At 41.2% G+C, this 18,302-nt stretch overlaps 1 protein-coding gene and 1 non-coding gene across 3 annotated transcripts in view; one reads left to right on the forward strand and one right to left on the reverse strand.

Annotated features, from left to right (window-relative positions):
* Window positions 1–13: 13 nt before the first annotated feature.
* On the forward strand, window positions 14–150 carry LOC148542424 (small nucleolar RNA SNORA50). Its single transcript, XR_015877930.1, has one exon. It is a non-coding gene; the product is annotated as a small nucleolar RNA SNORA50 (small nucleolar RNA).
* Window positions 151–1,674: 1,524 nt separating this feature from the next.
* TEX2 (testis expressed 2) overlaps window positions 1,675–18,302 on the reverse strand; it is an 86,913-nt gene continuing 70,285 nt past the window's right edge. For both annotated transcript variants that reach the window (XM_088468582.1, XM_088468581.1), the window contains exons 5-12: window positions 16,237–16,481; window positions 15,487–15,627; window positions 14,766–14,865; window positions 13,318–13,450; window positions 11,300–11,416; window positions 10,149–10,355; window positions 6,646–6,766; window positions 1,675–6,293 (exon numbers count right to left, since the gene is read on the reverse strand). In XM_088468582.1, the coding sequence (XP_088324708.1) occupies window positions 6,189–6,293; window positions 6,646–6,766; window positions 10,149–10,355; window positions 11,300–11,416; window positions 13,318–13,450; window positions 14,766–14,865; window positions 15,487–15,627; window positions 16,237–16,481 (1,169 nt within the window). In that variant the 3' untranslated portion in view covers window positions 1,675–6,188. The remainder of the gene's footprint in view (window positions 6,294–6,645; window positions 6,767–10,148; window positions 10,356–11,299; window positions 11,417–13,317; window positions 13,451–14,765; window positions 14,866–15,486; window positions 15,628–16,236; window positions 16,482–18,302) is intronic.

Genomic DNA, 18,302 nt, shown 5'->3' on the forward strand with positions numbered 1-18,302 from the left:
GTGTCTGTCTTCTAAGCACTGTCTTTGAACCTGTGACTTGCCCAGTCTGTGGGGTCACTGGCCAAGCATCAGTGCAAGAGTAAGTGGCTTGTTATAACTGGTGCTTCATAGCTACATCCTGTGTTGTGCCTTTAAAACACAGCTACATCTTCAGCAGGACCCTGATCCAGGAGAAAAGTATTGAGGTGATTTTACCATTGTGGTTTTGTGGCCCCTTACAACTTATGTTGGTAACTGTTTTGCTGAAACTTGTAGTTTGATAGATGCTTTATGTATTCTTCATAGCTGAATAGTTGGCATTGCTATTGATTGCCTGGTGTATTAGGTTGACTAATGCTGGTTATACATCGGCTGTTAAATTGATGGCTGATACATAGTGTGGACAGACAATGTCTGGACGACGTTCATAGCCATATTGCTTTGGTTGTGCAGTACAGCCGATGGCAGATAGTCTTAACATTGTGCTGTGTACACTTGCTGCACAGGCCAGCAGGGGGAGGGTTGATATATTTCCGGCGTGTACCCAGCTTAGTGGTCCCTTCTTTCTGGAGTTTGTAACTTTTTTTTTTTAACCATGTGCTCTTTGCACCATTGGAACTAGTGTGATCTTGGAGTTTGCTGCAGCAATTTAAGCTGCAATCAACCACAAGGCTGGTTTTGCTTTGTAACTGAAGCTCTACATTTAGTGGTGAACTTGCTAAAATCATGCTAATTCTGCTATCTTACGATCCCTGTATTAATATGCCTGTGGGTGGCACTTATTTAGTAATTATAATTAAGCCCTGTAGTAGATTAGTTGCACATGAATAAAACCAACCACTTAAACTGTTTGCACAAAAATCTTGAACTTTAATAAAGTGAAATGTAACAATGGATCCAACATAAGATTAGTGTTTCCTTTGGTACTGTAGTTAACAGGACAGTGGGGCCCATTTTATCATTCAATATTTGAGGTAAAATACCCAGAAAACACATTTTCAGGGGTTTACCTCAGATCCTAAGTATCCCCCGGATGTATGAAGGAGGGACTGCAGTAGGTATCTCATATCTACTGCAATCCCTCCATTGCTGCCTCCACAATAGGTTTCTATGGGGGAAGTGATGCTGCCAAATGTACCATTATTGGGAATGCAAAGCATTCCAGTTATTGGCCCCAGCAGCTAACGCCATCTGAAGATGGCATAAGCTGCTGTAGTCTATAGGCACTTACTGCATATCAGCCAGCGGAGGGATCTCGCAGATACCTCTGCTGGCAGTGGCCGCAACTTGTGCAGTCTGCGGGACTTTCGGAGCCCGTCACCCTGCATGTGCTGATTAATACATCCGGCTGCTATGTTTGCATTTTGCAATGCGGTACTGCATGCCCTGATCGCATTGTAAAATGCGATCATTAATAAATGGGCCTCAGTGTCCCTTCTCATTAACTGACTTTGTATGCAGTCATGTTGACATCTGGAAAATCTCAACATAATACATGTGTAAAGCATACCTCAAAACTGCAGTCTTGACAATATCTACATTTCATAAGTGTAGATGCGATAAAAATGTTGATGTGGGGATGAGGGTTAGGTGACCGACAGGTATCTGTATCCTAAGTCTGCTGGGATTTAGATTGCCGGCATCCCGTTAACATGTACGGTCAGCCAAATGGACTTAAGTGGTTCTGAAATACACAAAAGCTTTGAACAAAATGTAGCTCCTTCCCACCTTATGTACAAGCTGGGGTCCATTGTTCTAACATTGTCCTCCATGTGTTTTACAATGAGAACAAGTATCTCTGACAGGATAGTATTTAGCATGGTGGCATGTGCCATAAAGATTGGTTTGTGCAATATAAAGGATTCTATGTAAGTAGGTAGGGTGAATTTGCCAGACTTCAGTCAACATACACCATCCCCTTAACATTTCTGAGTCACCCTATTAAACACATTTTTTAATAGAAAATGTTTGGTTTATGCTCTCAATATCTGTTTATATTTCACATTTACTGTAGAAAGAAAGACTTTAGAATGGAGATTTTTTTTAATTATTTAATAAAACAGCAAGCAGATTTTGGTTTCCCACCAATTATTGACCAAGTGCAGCGTGAACACAGAATCAGAACAGCTGGCCGTGTTAGTGCATAAAGTCTGAAGACTGGTCATTGGCGCTGTGCGCACAATGAAACGCACAACTGAGACAGACAAGACATGAACATTGACAAAAACCTGAAGAGCAGCTGATTAATTATTAACCAACAAACACGGATACACTTTCATTATTACATATTTTCCCAAGTGTCAGAATTGAACCCCTTCACTCCAGGTGGTATCATCATCTCGAAGAGCAGTGTCCAAGCAGCCCATCCACTTCATACAATATAGTGCAGTGGATCTGAAACTCTGCCCTCAGGACCCCACACTGTTCATGGTTTCCAAGTCACCTGGCAGGTGCACAGGTGTATTCATTACACATTTTAAAAGATCTACAGGAGGAGCTAATTATTTCACTTGCGATTCTGTGAGGAGACCTGGAAAACATGCACTGTTTGGGGTCCTGAGGACCGAGTTTGAGAAGCTGTGATATAGTGCATTGATAGGTTTGCTGTAAACTGTGAGATATCATATGGAGGTGAAACCACCACAAATGTTCATTTCACTCTTCCTTAATGGAACCACTTTTTTCATGATGCACTTGTTTTGACTACCATAAGGAGTTCAGACATTCCCGTACTGTTATAAGGTGAGCACATATGGCCAAAAAAGGAAGAAGTCATTTGTGATATCAGCCAGAGTGGGATCTTCAGCACCTAACTGTGGGGGAGATGTATTATATCAAGTGCCGCTATATCGCTTACTGCTTCGCCTCTTTACCGAGGTGAAGCGGAAGCACTACCGATGAGATGTATTAACATCTCATTGGCCAGTGATCTGGCGATCCCTTCCTGAGTACACAGTGCATCAGCCTAGTGCTGATGCGCTTTGTCTCAGACACGTCCGGCTCCAATGAGCATGCGCTGCATCTCGCAAATGTCGCAAGATCCTGTGTGCAGCCCTGGAGCCGGCAGCAGGGACAGCGCTGTCCCTGCTGTGGGGGATAGGGCATCGCCAGACTGTAGATGTCGATAGCTGCAGCGGGTGGAACAGGCAGGCGAACTGACCGTTCATACATAGCCCAGGCTATTGGCAGCTGCTATCTTGTAGCACCAGTCATTTACCGCCAAACCCCCCTGATCATACATTGGGGAGAAGCAGTATCAGCACCTAACGTGCGCTGATATCCCCCTGTATGCCTTACTATAGAGTTGTAAATACTTTGGGGACAAAAATGGCATAATTTCCACGAGATGGAGTTATTGGATAGACCTACAAACAAATCAAGCAGTTTAAAACATGGACTGCCATGAAATATGCTGCTTAAAACTAATTATAAAAATTAACAAATATTTATATATTTTTTTAAATTGGCTGTTTTCTACTAAAGCCCATTTCCCACTATTTTGACAGAATGCATGTCATACTGCATCTTTTAAAATTGGTTGAAGACCAATTGCCCTACATGGGTAGGAATTAGCAAGTTATTTATACAGACTAAAATTTATAAGCGGTATTGTACAAAATGTATTTAGAAATGTTGCAAGTGTCATGTTTAGCAACTGGGGTGCCTTTACTATATTCCTTCCATTCATATTACAGCCCACAGACAATCACAATTTAAACTAGATGTGGTGTCAAAAGGATCACACCCGTGCAAGGAAATTCCACAGTTTACGGCAAATTTTAGGATACTGCAAAGACAGCGACTAACCCATTGAATGCTGAACAGTACAGAGACATCCAGCATCAAATGCGGTAAAATGTGTACTGCTGATCTGCTCAAACGACAGGCAAAACGTAACAGGTTTCAAGATAAATATATTAATTACATGTAGAGAACAAGAAAATATATGTATAAATTCACAAGCTCTAAATTAGGATGCACAAAATTAATTTTTTTAACACAAAATTAGAAAACATTTAAAAAAGTATATAAAATAAATCCAGATAAAATTATTCTCAAATCTGACATTACTGTAAACAAAATGTCAGCCAACAGGCGCAAAATAAATTGGCAATTTTACCAGAACTCAAATGTGCAAAGCTGTAAGAAAATGTGTGTATATATATATATATATATATATATATATGTGTATATATATATATATATATATATATATATATAATGTGAGTGTGTCTCTAGGTGGGGGGCACTATGGCAACTGGAAGGAGGACTGGCTAGAGGGAGGCCCATCTTGCTTCGTGCATTTAATGCAGTTGCACACACATGGCACTCCTAGAATTTTGATTGAGTGTCTGAGCACTCTGGAGACAAGAAAGTGAGCTATTTTGTCCCGTGTCGGGAGACAAGAAAATGAGTTATTTTGTCCTCTGCTTTAAGCTCCACAAATGAAAGTTTTCTCGTACTGGCTGGGCTAGATAGCGTTCACAAACTCTTCAGAAGACCTTTAATTCAGCACGAGACTTTGCGATTGTACGTCACTATATAAAGCATTATTTGCTCTTTCTATACATATCACACAAAAATAGCATTATACAATAAATAAAAATAATTACAAGAGTAATTCTCGAAACTGAAATTAAATCTTCATTTTAGAAGTGTAATTGAATTTTTCATAGGGTACAGATCACTAAAATATTATATATAATTGCAGCTTATTATCTTATGTAAGTTTTAATTTAAGCAGGAAGTGCTGTAATTTTGCCTAGGAAAAGGTTTGGTCATTGTATCAAGTGAAGCAGACATTTAATGATTCACTAGGACACCTGCGAGCTGCAATTATTAATGTGGCTTTTATTTCTGCCTTTACATCCATTATACAGCAGTTTCCTTGCCTTAATTACAGGGGAAACTTGCCAAACTTTGCTGATATAAACCCTTAAAAAGTGCTTATCATTTTTAATTCTTCAATGTAGTGCCTGTCTTATTGGTCAAAGCAGTGTGGTGAGTGTCTATATTACTCATACAGATCTTTAGGTCATTCATTTTGTACGAATGCCCCAACATTCACCAAACAGAAAAGGATCATCTGCACAATTCTGCAATCAGCGCCCCACGGAGCCAGTTGAAAGTGCTGATCAGAATGATGAGCTAATGTTACTGGGCAGTACTACAGAATGCAGGCATTAACCTGTAGTTCGTGCAACATACCTCGGACAGAAAGAACCCGACTAAGTGTATGTACACCAATTATCCGCTTGACCTCTTAGAACCTTCTCCTGGAATCGGCACATTGTAATAGAAAATGCTACTTCCCTGCACTTCGATTTTATTCTAGTTTCAAACCAAATCATTTGAACTCTTCCTCCATTGGTCGGGTGGACAGCTTTGTGCGTTAGTAAAAAAAATCTTTACACTGTTTTATAAGGCTACAGTAGACAATCTTCGGAATCAGGTTTACAACACCTTCCTTACACACAAGGGGAACATTCCAGCACATTATATGCAATACATGCTGCCCCGACCTATGCACACTGATGGTATTTGGCATGAAGACCACCTTTTCACTATTGAGTACCAACTGAACTGCTTGATGCCAGTTGTTGCTGAAATCACCTTTGATAAGAAGCTGCTGAACATAGACTCCAGGATTTTCTGATTTCTCAACAATATGGGGCAGGTTCTCTCTAAACATGCTACTCCCAGTGAAGAGTGTTAAACAGTGTGCTCATAACTAGTGTAATATATTTATGGGACTTTCCTAGTCCTACAAGTGGGCGTAATCAAACTACCTGACATAAATAGGAAACTTTTGACGTTATTTCCTGCTCTGATAAGTTGCTGGTAATTTATAAACCTATTTTTAAAATAGGATTTTCTTGTTAAGGACATTTAGCAGTTTTCAAACAGCAGCCATTTCAATTTCTCAGGAAGGCAGTTCTTGTTGGAATAAATATAGAGACAGGAGATGACAGGAGATGACAGCACACCTCTGTTCAGTTACTGGGGACATCATCTCTCCTGAGGTCTGACCAGGTGACCCAGGCAAATAACGTCTCAATGGTGTTTGCGGTATGTGCGTCACACAGATCCTGCTCCGATACAGTGACACTGTCTCACTGATCCAGTGGGGCGATGTGAGATACACAGCACAGCTTACAACAGAATAGAAAATAAAAGTCTAATACTGTAAACAGCAGGGACTTCACATTTCAAGGGTCGTCCGTCGCCTCTGACTCTTTGCTGGAACGGGAGTCCATGGCAGAGTGCATTATTGTCACATAAACATCGTCCATGTTTGGCATGACAAATATTTTCTACAATTGGAAGAGAGAGAAAAAAACACTATTACATTTGATAAAGCATATTCAAAAAGGTGACCCTGAGGTGCTTGAAACATTGCACGTATGAATATACCCTCCAGAACCTCTTCAAGTGCATAAAAACAGCATCTTTGTAGTATAATGATTCATTTGTTGATCTCTTATCTCATATTGGAAATTGTATGAGAGAATGTAATTATTATTAGGATACCATGTTTTAACGCTGCAGTCAGGCTGAAATAGTCTGCTTTAGACTAACATGGTCATGTTATATGGACATATGTGTGATATGTGGACAGCTAAAAATGTCAGTGTATGGCACATGGACAGGATGATGCATCCTCACCTGGAATTCCTGCTCCAGCTTCTTTTCAATCCACTCGGTGACATGAGCCAGCGTGACCTCTCTCTCCCCAAGCTTTGGCCGAGCTTTCAGCTCCAGGTGTGGCGGCGTCCGGAACCCGTACCTTATAGGGCAGCCAAAACACGTGAGCTCAGTTTGTGTAAAGGAAAGCAATGATGGAAGAATGCTTGTATGTGATTTTATACAGTCTGTAATGGGCAATCAACATGCAGTCCTCCAGCTGCTGTGGAACTACACATCTCAGCATGCCCTATTAGCAATATGGGGGCAGTGCATGCTGGGATGTGTTGTTCCATAGCAGCTGGAGGGTCGCAAGTTGAATACAGCTGGTCTATAAACTTTACTGCACTAGAGGTGGTCATGTAGTATAAAATTATCTATGGTCTCACTGTACATCTCATCTTCATTTCTGCTTAGGTGTACATTGTGTACACCAATTATCGAGTATACAGACACCGATCCCTTCTTTTCTATATCCTTAGCAATGACGCAGCCCCGTTACTTGGAACGTGTGTGCCGGTACTTTTGTAGTGGTCTTAGGTCTTCTAGTACTGGCCAATATTTTGTTAGCAGGACTGAAAGTGACATGGATGCGTTCCGGGCGGTTAATGAAGGGATGTGATTCCCGGCGCGTGTTCCAACAGAAGCGCAGGTGTCATACATACCGGGCGCCATTGGCGATTAGACTATGGGGTATATAAGGAGTTGGAACTGCAGGGTAAGTAGGCTGCTGCTTCTTCTGGGTACTGTTTGTACTGCATGTGCTATGTTGTGCGTCGTGACAAAGGTCCCTGCTGATGATGGAAACACCGACTACCTGACTACTTTCACTGTGTAAGAACATTAAAGGATAGTGTTTTATCGTTTGAAAACCCTGGTGAGTGCCCCTCATTATACTTCCCTCTCTCTCTATATCTATAGATATATACTCATACATACACAGAGAAACAGAGGGAGAGGCTACAAGCAACCAATAGTTTAATACATGAATACCTGGCTGTTTGTAGCTACCAACTGTAGAATTTCTCTATTTAAAATGTATAATTACACTCCTAAATTACACAAGGCTGAAGGGCTGGCTTCATACACACACTGTCACACTCTGGCAGGCTCATGAGCTGCTCAGCACTTGATACATTCCAGTCGATACATTTAGACTGTGGCAGACAACATAATTAATCAACAATCTTTGATCCTGGCAAATCTTAGCATATGGAGATTACAAACAGCAGGGGAGATTGATCGCAGCCACACAGTGTCACTTCAGGTGGGCTTCCCTTCTGTCCGGGAATGGAACTCCAGTCCTGGCATTCCCCCCATGATGACAGCCCTGCTAGACATGGTCTTCAGAGTGATTTCAGGGGATGATTCAGCTGCAGACACAGTGACAGGGATCACAGATTATCAGGAATCTGCACATGTGCAGTACAAGTCTGCGATTGCGCACAGGCAGCAGACTGTCAGTAATTGACAGTTTGCTGCCATTCTGGGCGGGCAGGTTGCGGCAATGGCTTCAGTTTCCCAAAACAGAGGCATGTGGCCACCACTGGTGGAGAGTGGAGAAGCCAGAATCTCAGTCGGCTGACGGAGATTTCCTGGCCTCTTTTACTCACCGACTTGCATGACTACATGGTTACTCAGCCGGCCCAAGGGATTGCAGATGATCCGATGCCATGTCCTTGGATGCAGCTTGGACCAATAATACATGCAGGAGGCGTGACGCCTCCTGCATGTATTACCATATTACAGCTATCGCAGCTGCTAACATGTAGCATATCTGTCCACAGCTGAATCACTCCCTCTGTTCTGCAGTGATTTCTGAAGCTCAAGTGATTTTGGAAGCTATACTGATTTCTGTTCTGTAAGTCAGTCTCTATGTTGTGCCTGATACGGTCTTTCAACTGCACTACATGGGCAAGACAGAAAAACGAATTAAAGAAAGTATGGCACAACATTGTTCGGTTATACGCAGTGCCATTAAAACTGGCACAAGTGAACAGCCAATAGCGAGATATTTTGTCTCAGCCAAACATGGAGTAGCCTCATTGAGATATCGCATAATAGATCAGGTTCCAGCTACACTTCGTGGGAAAGACAGATCTAATAAATTATTACTCTTAAGGGTATATTTACTAAAGTGTGAGTTTTTCGAAGTGGAGATGTTGCCCATAGCAACCAATCAGATTCTACTTAACATTTAATTAGCACCTTCCAGAAGATAATAGCTAGAATCTGATTGGTTGCAATGGGCAACATCTCCACTTCTAAAAATCCGCACTTCATTGAAGTAAATTTACCCCTTTGAATCAAAATGGATATTTATTTGGACACATTAGCTCCAAAAGGATTAAATTAATCATTAGGTCTTAATAGTTTTCTATAGATTGGATATATTATACAGTTCAATACAAGAGGGTAATGTATAAATCAATTTAGAAAGATTTAAACTGCTATGATTGAAGCTTATCAATTTTAGTGACATATATGGATTTAACATATGTGAGTTTTTTGGCATTTTATTGCTTTTTTTTGTCTGTTTTTCTTTTGATCGTAGCATGGTCCTGTGAGAGTGCCAGTTCCAGTGGACTGGTATTTATTTATTTATATATATATATATATATATATATATATATATATATATATATATATATATATATATATATATATATCTCTCTCTCTTGATAAAAGAGATTAAAATCTCTGAAACGTTGACCGTGACACTGGAGTGAGAGTCTCCGTTTTTTCATTAAGCTGGAATAACAAGTGCCGTCCATATACTACATTTTTATATATGCATATATATATATAAATAAATAATACATATGCACACACACACACACACACACATTTCTTTTGACATCAACAAAAGACCGCTACCACCTAAATTTGTGCCTTTTTAGGTGGTAGCGGTCTTTTGTTGATGTCATGCTGTGCTGCTGTACCTCTTGACAAAGGTCCAACATTGGACCGACACTTTGACCTGGATATGTATGTATAGATTAAAGGACTTTGTATTTTCACTTTTATCAAACCCTGGTGTGTGTGTAAATATCCAATTGTAAAGCAAGATGAAATATGCTGGTACAGAGTAAGTAAATGTTCATAAATGAATAAATAATATACATATTTCTATCTCAGAATGAAAATACATTTTAAAATAAGAAAAAAATTGGAGCGGCTCACCCTGGGGTCTATTAATGCAGTTGATAGATGACCACACATGCAAAGCTATAGTGGTCACCATACAACTGTATATTGCAGCAATATCATCAATAATCAAAAGCGATGGCCAGTTACACCCCCCCCCCCCACTGGAATGAAGACATATTCAATACCTAATTATTAGTTCATTAATTTTTTTGCATAAAACGTAGCATTCTAGGTAATGGCACATTTCAAATGTGATATAAGCTGTATAAAATATTCATTATGTGTGCATGAACAAGGTAACGTAGTATTAGATCATGGGGAATAGCTGCTCTTACCATATCCGGTCAGTAGGTGGTGGTGGAATGTTAATAGTTAGTGTTCCTTTGCACTCCTGTACCTCCACGGTCAACAGGAGTGGTGTATTTGATACCTCCTCAATTTTCTTCTTTATAAATTCTGTCTCTGTGGCTTTCTGGAAATATTTGGACTTCGTGATTTTATCCACAAATCTCATTATCTTGCTCGTCCGTGGTCCCACATACCTGTAAGGTAGAATATATAGCGTGCTCGTATTTCAGCCTTATGAAATCATTAACCGAAAGGACAGATAATGGCAAGATGGTGGTGTCTATGGAGAAGCAGAATTTTCCCCGACCGATGGGAGGATTCAGGTTGAAGCAAGGATGGTTCTCTATAAATAGATGTGCCTAGTTTTGATTATTGTAATGATGTAAATGCAGCAAAAGTAACATTTTAAGGGTATTCCTTGCACTGCACACAAGCTCAGACCTGGCAGTGATTGGATCTCATTTAATACTATCAACAGAAAGCATTTTGCATCCCTCAGCAAATAAGTATATCTCTAGGCAGGGCTCTGTGCCGTCCCCGTCATCCGAACCAGTGACATCATGCGTGGGGGGGGGGGGGGCACAAACCGGTACCAGGAAGTAGAGCACTGCTCCAAGGACGCTCCAGACAACTCTACAAGCTGCATGCCCAGAGTGGCGCCTCTGCAGCAGTGCTACTGGCAAGCCAAATATGCAGGTGCCGTGGAGCATTGACGGTGCAGATTCCAGGGACGTGCGACCTGGGAGATGGCACCACTCGCACACCCCTAGTTTCAGCCCCGTTTCTAGGTGCGTGTTACCCAATATGTATAAATCTTCACACAAACTTAAGTGTCACTTGTAATAAAGACATTCCCGATTTTCTCCCAATCTCATTTAAGCCCTAAATTAAGCTAAACCAAGAATGTTTAGGAGAAAAACTGAAGAGAGTAACATATTGAATGGTAGTAATAAAGGGGCAGGGGGTAGGATTACCATGTAACATTTACAAAGGACACCTCTTCACACACTTAAGCACAGCTCTGGGCTATCTGGGTAGTGCTCAGTTTATCAGAATCAAATATAAGAATTGAGAGAGGCTGAATGTCTACACGTAGACACAAACCCCCTCTTTGTTGCAGATAAGTGATCTTTCTTACCCTTCAGGTGTCAGTTGTCTATCCCCTGTTAGCTCTGGAGCATCCTCTTCATCTGAAGAGCCAGCACTAGATGACTCCTCATCGCTATCCGCTAGGTAGTACGCTCGTGGCCTGGCACTAATAAGAGGAGATACACAGACACTTACCAAGGTGTCTCTAACAAGCAATATTTTTATACCAAGTTCACTGTACGACTAGCCCATATTTACTGAAGTGTAGATGCAAAGCATTTCGAGAAAGTGCAGCAAAACAAGAATCCTGGTAATGCTTAGTCCCATCTCTTCTCCAGGGTAACTAAGTGATATTTCCTGACCCACAATAATGTGGCTGTCTAGGTGATGATCAGGACCAGATAGAATTATGATTAATAACTAGAGACTTATATCACAGTACAGCCACATTAGACAGGTTAATGACCATGATGAATGCTCTGAACAGCCAGTGACAATAATGAAAGTGGACTTGACATTTAGCAAAGCTCCAGGAAGAATACCGCATCCTATGCTGTGGGTCTAGGGGTCACTTGGAGATGAGAGGAAATTGAATTAGCTGAAGGAGGCCAGTGAATATGTGATAGGGATCCATGGTAGCAGTTACAGAGGCTGGTACATGGTACACGTGTGTGCGGATGTGGAGATACACTAATGCACAGCCTTCAGTAGAGGAATGATGTATAATTTATCACCATGCATTAATGTTCTTTGCAGTTCACCTGATATTAGCACTTTCCTGGGTCTTGCTCAGTGAGCCAAGTACTGAGCTCCATCTATACATTTGTTGTGCTCAGTTCACAGTATTAAGTATCAAATCATTAATGGTTAAACATGTAACACAGCTATTTCTATCATGTATAAAAATAGCATTAGAGTACATGTTGCACTCACCATTTACAAATCCATTGGTGAAAGCAAAGAGGAAAAATAGAAAGACAAATGAATACCCAGATGTACTAATGCTAAATGATTAGGGCACAAGCTCTTCTGTAAGGTTTCCTCATTTTATATTAAACAAAGCAGACTATCTCTCAGATCAGAAAGCATCTAGTCACAGTCACAATACTCACCTTCATGCATGTTCTTCCCCAAGCACACTCCTTACATCCTCACCTCCAGCCATTCTCTTGCATCCATTGCTCCCAATATACCTCAGCATGCTCTGCCTACACTGTCCACCCTGACACACTTAGGCCTGATTCAGAGTCGCACTTTAACTGGCCGCATTGTTAAAGACATAGATAAGCATCTCTGCGGATCCGCAGGCTACTGAGAGTTGCATAGGTGTCAGATGGATCTCCACCTGCGGCTAAATGAGGTCATCAATGGGGCATTTGCACATAGACTTTGTATGTCGTGGGCATGGGGATAGACCTATGGGCTATTTAGACGTGCGTGTACACAGAGATCCGCTGATTTCAGACAGATCTTTTACACCAAATGTGTGCTGATCATGATGACCGCTGCTCTCACAAGTGGATGTATTGTCACAGTGCAGTCTCGTAGATGCAGCCGGCTCTGAATGCAGGCAGAAATCTGCATCTATTTTCAGGCAAACAACATGGCCGATTCGGATGCGATTCTGAATCAGGCCCTTAATATCTTTGGTTCACTTTCATTAAACATCAACCCACTTACTCTCCAAGTACCCTCAGCTCTATCCCTTCACACTGTTTTTCAGAAACTTCTCCCTAATATGGTCTGCACCATATAAGCCTATTTCCTAGCCCCCGTATTTATGCTCTACTCACCTGTTTAGAGTGCTAATATACACTTCATTCCGACCCCCTGAGCACTGTCTGCCACTTCTGCCTCCCCCCAGCATCCCAGCCTTCTCCTTAAACTTTTACGCTACTCTGTATAATACGTTCTTGCAGAATCTTCTACTCTACCCACCATGCTTTGGTGCCACCTAAATTCTGGACTTCAGCCATCATGCTGTGCTCCCTGCTAATTTATCCATTCCACCAAGCATTTTTGTACCTCTAAAATCCCGGAGACGGAGCATTAAACATCTTTACTTACCCCTCTTTGCCGATTTCTCCTACTTTTAAGGCTTCTCCAAGTGGCTCCTTACCCAGTCTGGTCAGATTCATCTTGGTCTCTAACGTCATAAGGAAAGAGCCTTTGTAGGAAATTTCCAGATCTGTCCAGAGACCTATAAAGCAAGATAGCATTGGATGATGTCCTCAAGCTATAATATCAAATAGTTCAGATACTGACTTCTCCATTAGTTTCTTAGCTGTCTTTCTTCAGTTATTTCTAGGCAAAGAGTCAGTGAACTTGTGCTGCAGGCAGACTCCATTCTCCTACTATTCTACTATGGATGAGACTTGCTGACCCTATGTGGAGTGTAACATGTTTCCTCAGGTGTGGGATTATGATTCACACAATTAAACCAGGCTTGGTATAAAAGAGTAATCAATCTAAGGTTTTTTAAATGTTTGAATAAACAGACTGGTTTTTGTATAAAAGGCTATCGGTATCATCATAACACTAATACATTCTGGGATACCAGATTCACTTTATCAGGTGTGTGCATACTATATTCTAAATTTCTCTTCTTTTATTGTTTTTTTCTTTTTATTTCTTTTTCTCTATTGATTTTTGAAGATATACTGACATAATGTATTGCTTCTCTCTATATAATAATAACTGATCAGAATATTATAATATGAAAGTTTGTTGTTGGCTTACATTTTTTCTTTTTGACTGTCATTGTTAAATCCATATATTCATGTATACATTATCTATTTTCTGGAACATCAAACAAATATATTAAAAAATAAAATAAAAAATAAGAGACAGGAACTAGATAGAAAATGTCTAGATCAGATGTTAGACAGGCAATAGGTTGACATGGACAAAAGGTCGAGACAGTAAAGGTCGACACAGTAAAGGTCAGCAGGGTCAAAAGGTTGACCCAAAATGGTCGACACATTTATTTAAACCCTAATCTTCACCCTAACCGTCCCCTTGGTGCCTAACTCTAACCGTTGGGGTAAGAGCCTAATCTTAACCGTCCCTTCTAGTGCCTAAACCTCCGGCAAAAACGTAACCCTTAAAACGTGATGATCTATTGTCCCTGTCGACTCTCATCCAGGTTGACCTTTTCTGTGTCAACCTTTTGTCCCTGTCGACCGATTGCTTGTATAACATCTGTTGTCTATCTAGACATTGTCAACCTTTTTATTGTCTATCTATTGACTGGAACCCAAATTAAACACCTCTATGATATCAGCTCTCCAGTCACTACTATTTAATTTATAATTCTTATCTCATGTCTTGGATCCAGAAAACCCATTGTTTTAAATCTGTCTTACTTCAGCGCTATCAAGTATTTATACAATGTCAAATCCATGTTGTATCAATGGGAAGCCACCATTTTTGCACCACCATTTTTGTTGCTTGTAATTTCTTTTTAACAAACAGTCACTGACCTGAAAACAGCTCCTACTGTGTCAGATAGTTACCTCTGTGGTCGACGGTTGGATTGAAGGCTTGGAGGATTTTCGGCACAGAGACACCCATATCGAGTTCTGTCAACGTCAATTCATTCATAAAGTACGGCAGCTGTAAGGACACAATGCACTCGTCTCACAATGGACAGGATTGGACTAGGTTTTAACTATCAAAACTTGAGTTCAAAATACAGAGAACTTTACGGTTCATGCAGTGCAAGTAGCAAAGTGGGGGTAATTTATTCAAAAGAGAGTGTTTCTACACATATGAAGAGCTGCGCACGACTCTGCATTAACACCATATTTCATGCAAGATATGCTACACAACCTGGTGTACAGATCACTCTGCATCAGCCCCAAAGTTGCCCTGGTGGGAAATGGTCATGACCACCCCCATACATAATTTATTCTGATCTGGGAAAGGCAGTAGTTGTGGAAATAGGGTTAGCAATTGACCATCGAGGGTTAGCAACCATCAAGGGTCTGAATGAGAGTGATTTCACCATCAACAAGAGGCCATTTATGGTAAACACTGGGGGCGGCTCCCCAATGGTGAGCGCCAGCCCCGCTAAGCGCATGTGCCCTGTTGATAGCTAATTACTGATTGAGAAATACCATTGACCATTGATGGCAGAGCCCTCGACAGTCATCATGATATGTGACTAAACACACAAGATTATTTACTGTACAGACATCCACTCATTTTGTACATTGCCAGGAAGAAAACACCAACCTTTATTTTACTAAGTTTCATCTGAATCTTTTTGGACACCAGGTCGGACCAGTACTTCTCTCCCAGAAAGTCCCAAAACATTCTCCCAAGCAAAGCGTTGACCCAGGCTTGTTGCTCCTCCAGTGCTTGCACCGTGCTGATCTGTGCCAAGAGAAATGTCTGTCACTTTCTCCTCAACCAACTAGTTGCAGATCAAAAGGAAAGGAAGCGCCTTAAGGAGACCAATCCTTCTCCATCATTTTAGAAAGCAAAATCTTAGTTTTTTTTTGTCAAAGGGGACGAAGTGTCAGATAGTAATGAAACGTATAAAGTGCACTTTTTAAGGACCAGTGCAAACCATTGGGAATAGTGTTTCTTATGATACAGGGAAGCCAAATCTTTTCTAACAGCTCATGTGGAAGTGGTGAGATATCCAAATGATTCTGCAAGAGCTCTAAATTTGTCCTCTGATTATCATTGGGGTTATGGAGTATAAAAGATACATTTATAAAAATAATGATTTATCCATATGTGGAATTATGAAATTAGAGATTGATTGAAAGACCTTGTTACTATAAGGGGTTCTCTTTTATGTCCAGCTAATATGGACCACTGAATCTTCAACACCATTTGGCATTGTTTATAACATCAATAAGTCTTCCAGATGCTTATCAAATAAGCTTACACCTCAATGCATTTATTGGGTTATGAGTCTCTGGAGTCGAACCATCTGCCCGCATTGTCCACCCACCAAGATCAGACCCCTCTCACCTTTTTAGCTGCGGTGGGACTGCTGTTAGTACTGTGTACCGGGCTCTCATCTGGGCTCTTATCCTCTTGCGGGATACACTTTGCCATGTAAACATCGTATTCCAGCAGCATTTTCTGTTTGATGCTGCCTGGTAACTCCTTGTTCCGGGGCTGGGACATGACTTCATCCATGCTACCTTTACTGCTGCTCCGGCTGTGCGTCAGGATCCCAGACTGGCTGTTCTGCCTGCTGTGCGCCAGGAGCCCTGGGACATAAGACACAACATGATGGTTAAATATCCCCATGCTATAGGCAGAGATGGCTTGCTTTGGGATATCTTTCTTCAACATCACATCTCTACTGCCTCACAAATTCATAGAAGCTGTAGTTGGAAACTGTCGGTTCCTACATACATTTCAGCACCCCAAACTCATGAGATCATAGCTGTGAGCTACACAGGAGAATGTACGAGTCCTTCTCTACATATACTCATTCAGAGTTGGACATAAGGAAAAGTCGTGGCTTTTTTTGGGCATGTATGTAATTTCTTGGAAAGTTGCACTCACTACTCTCTACAACAAGGGTGCTGGGACAGGTGAGGGGCCAAAGTACAGTAAGGGTGCTTCTACACAAACTGCACTTATAAGGGCCCTAAACATCTGCCAGCCATTTCCCCGATCAGACCGAAACCGCCGGTCAGAAATGCCGATCGGCAGCCATCGATGATCGCCGATTCGTCTGGGAATCTGTGAAATTCTCCATGTAAAAAATCCCCAATTTGATGATCCAGATCATATTTTGGTCGGCATCGGAAAGTCAGTGAAATCTAGAATTTTAACTGGTGCACCGACCCTGGCATCTCAGGATCGGGGAATTGGCCCAATACCTTGCAGATGTATGGGGATCTTTAGGTTACCACTTAAAAGAGGCAAATGCATCTGTTTGGAAGGACATGACTTAGGTGCACTCAAACTCTGGTGCAAGTTGCAAGCTGATGAGGCTGACGCTTAAACAAAAGAAAGCATGTTTCCGACTTGGAAAGGGAAGGTTAATTTCCAACTCTCTGATAATCATTTGCAATATCACCTGTAAAATCTCCTCCATTAATCTCTCTGGATTCAAAACAACCAAACCTCCTCATACCCACAGAAATCGCAGTTGTTCAATAACTTTCAAATTCTCTGCAACAGTGTCTCTCCCCATTTACTACATACTTCTGTCGTGATCTGGCTATAATGCATCGTATGCACAAATCAGCAACATCCCTTGATCAATTGGCTCCAGCTACTATTCTCTACGACAACCACCACCTCATCCATGGCACATTAAAAATCTGTACTGCTCTTAAAAACTCTCCAGCAAATTTGATCGTCATTGGAGAAAATCTCTTCTGATCATCAAATATTCTGCTATCAACCACTAGCACCAAAATGCTCTTGACACTAACTTCCAATCTCTCATATCCACTCACGCATCAAATACCAAACACCTCTTTACTAAATGGAAATCTCTTATTTCTTAATCCTTCAAGACATACCCCTCCCACCACCATTGCCAAAGACTGACATGACACAATCTCTTTCGGCCTGCACCCACACGTTGGAATTCCCTTCCTTGTACAAGACTTTCCTGTAGCCTCCAAACATTTAAGCGCTCTGAAAAAACTCACTACTTTTGCTGAGTTTATCAAATTCCTAAAATGCCTTCTTAGCCTACTTTGACCATTCTACTGATTACCAGCACACTATACAGTTCCCTGAATCATCATTGTGGTGTGACTGGACAATATAGTGCCACTAAGCGTTTCCCCCACTGCAATCTGGCTGGACCTATATGCAGTATCTGACATGGTACTTTCCTATAGATTGTAAGCTTGTGTGCAGGTCACAGCTTTGTCTCTCTGTTAATATCCAGTCTTGCTTTATTACTGTGTTTGTTCCCAGCTGTACTTTGTGGTGTAGTAGGCTGGCACTGTATATATGTTTAACAACATCACTCATCATCACCACCCCATACCACCTGGCCAATCAAAATAAATACTGACTGAATAGGTCTTTTTACATGTCATAAATAGGAGATGAAAGAC

Source organism: Taudactylus pleione, unplaced genomic scaffold, assembly GCF_031769625.1.
Source record: "Taudactylus pleione unplaced genomic scaffold, aTauple2 ptg000012l, whole genome shotgun sequence".
Classification (NCBI taxonomy): domain Eukaryota; kingdom Metazoa; phylum Chordata; class Amphibia; order Anura; family Myobatrachidae; genus Taudactylus; species Taudactylus pleione.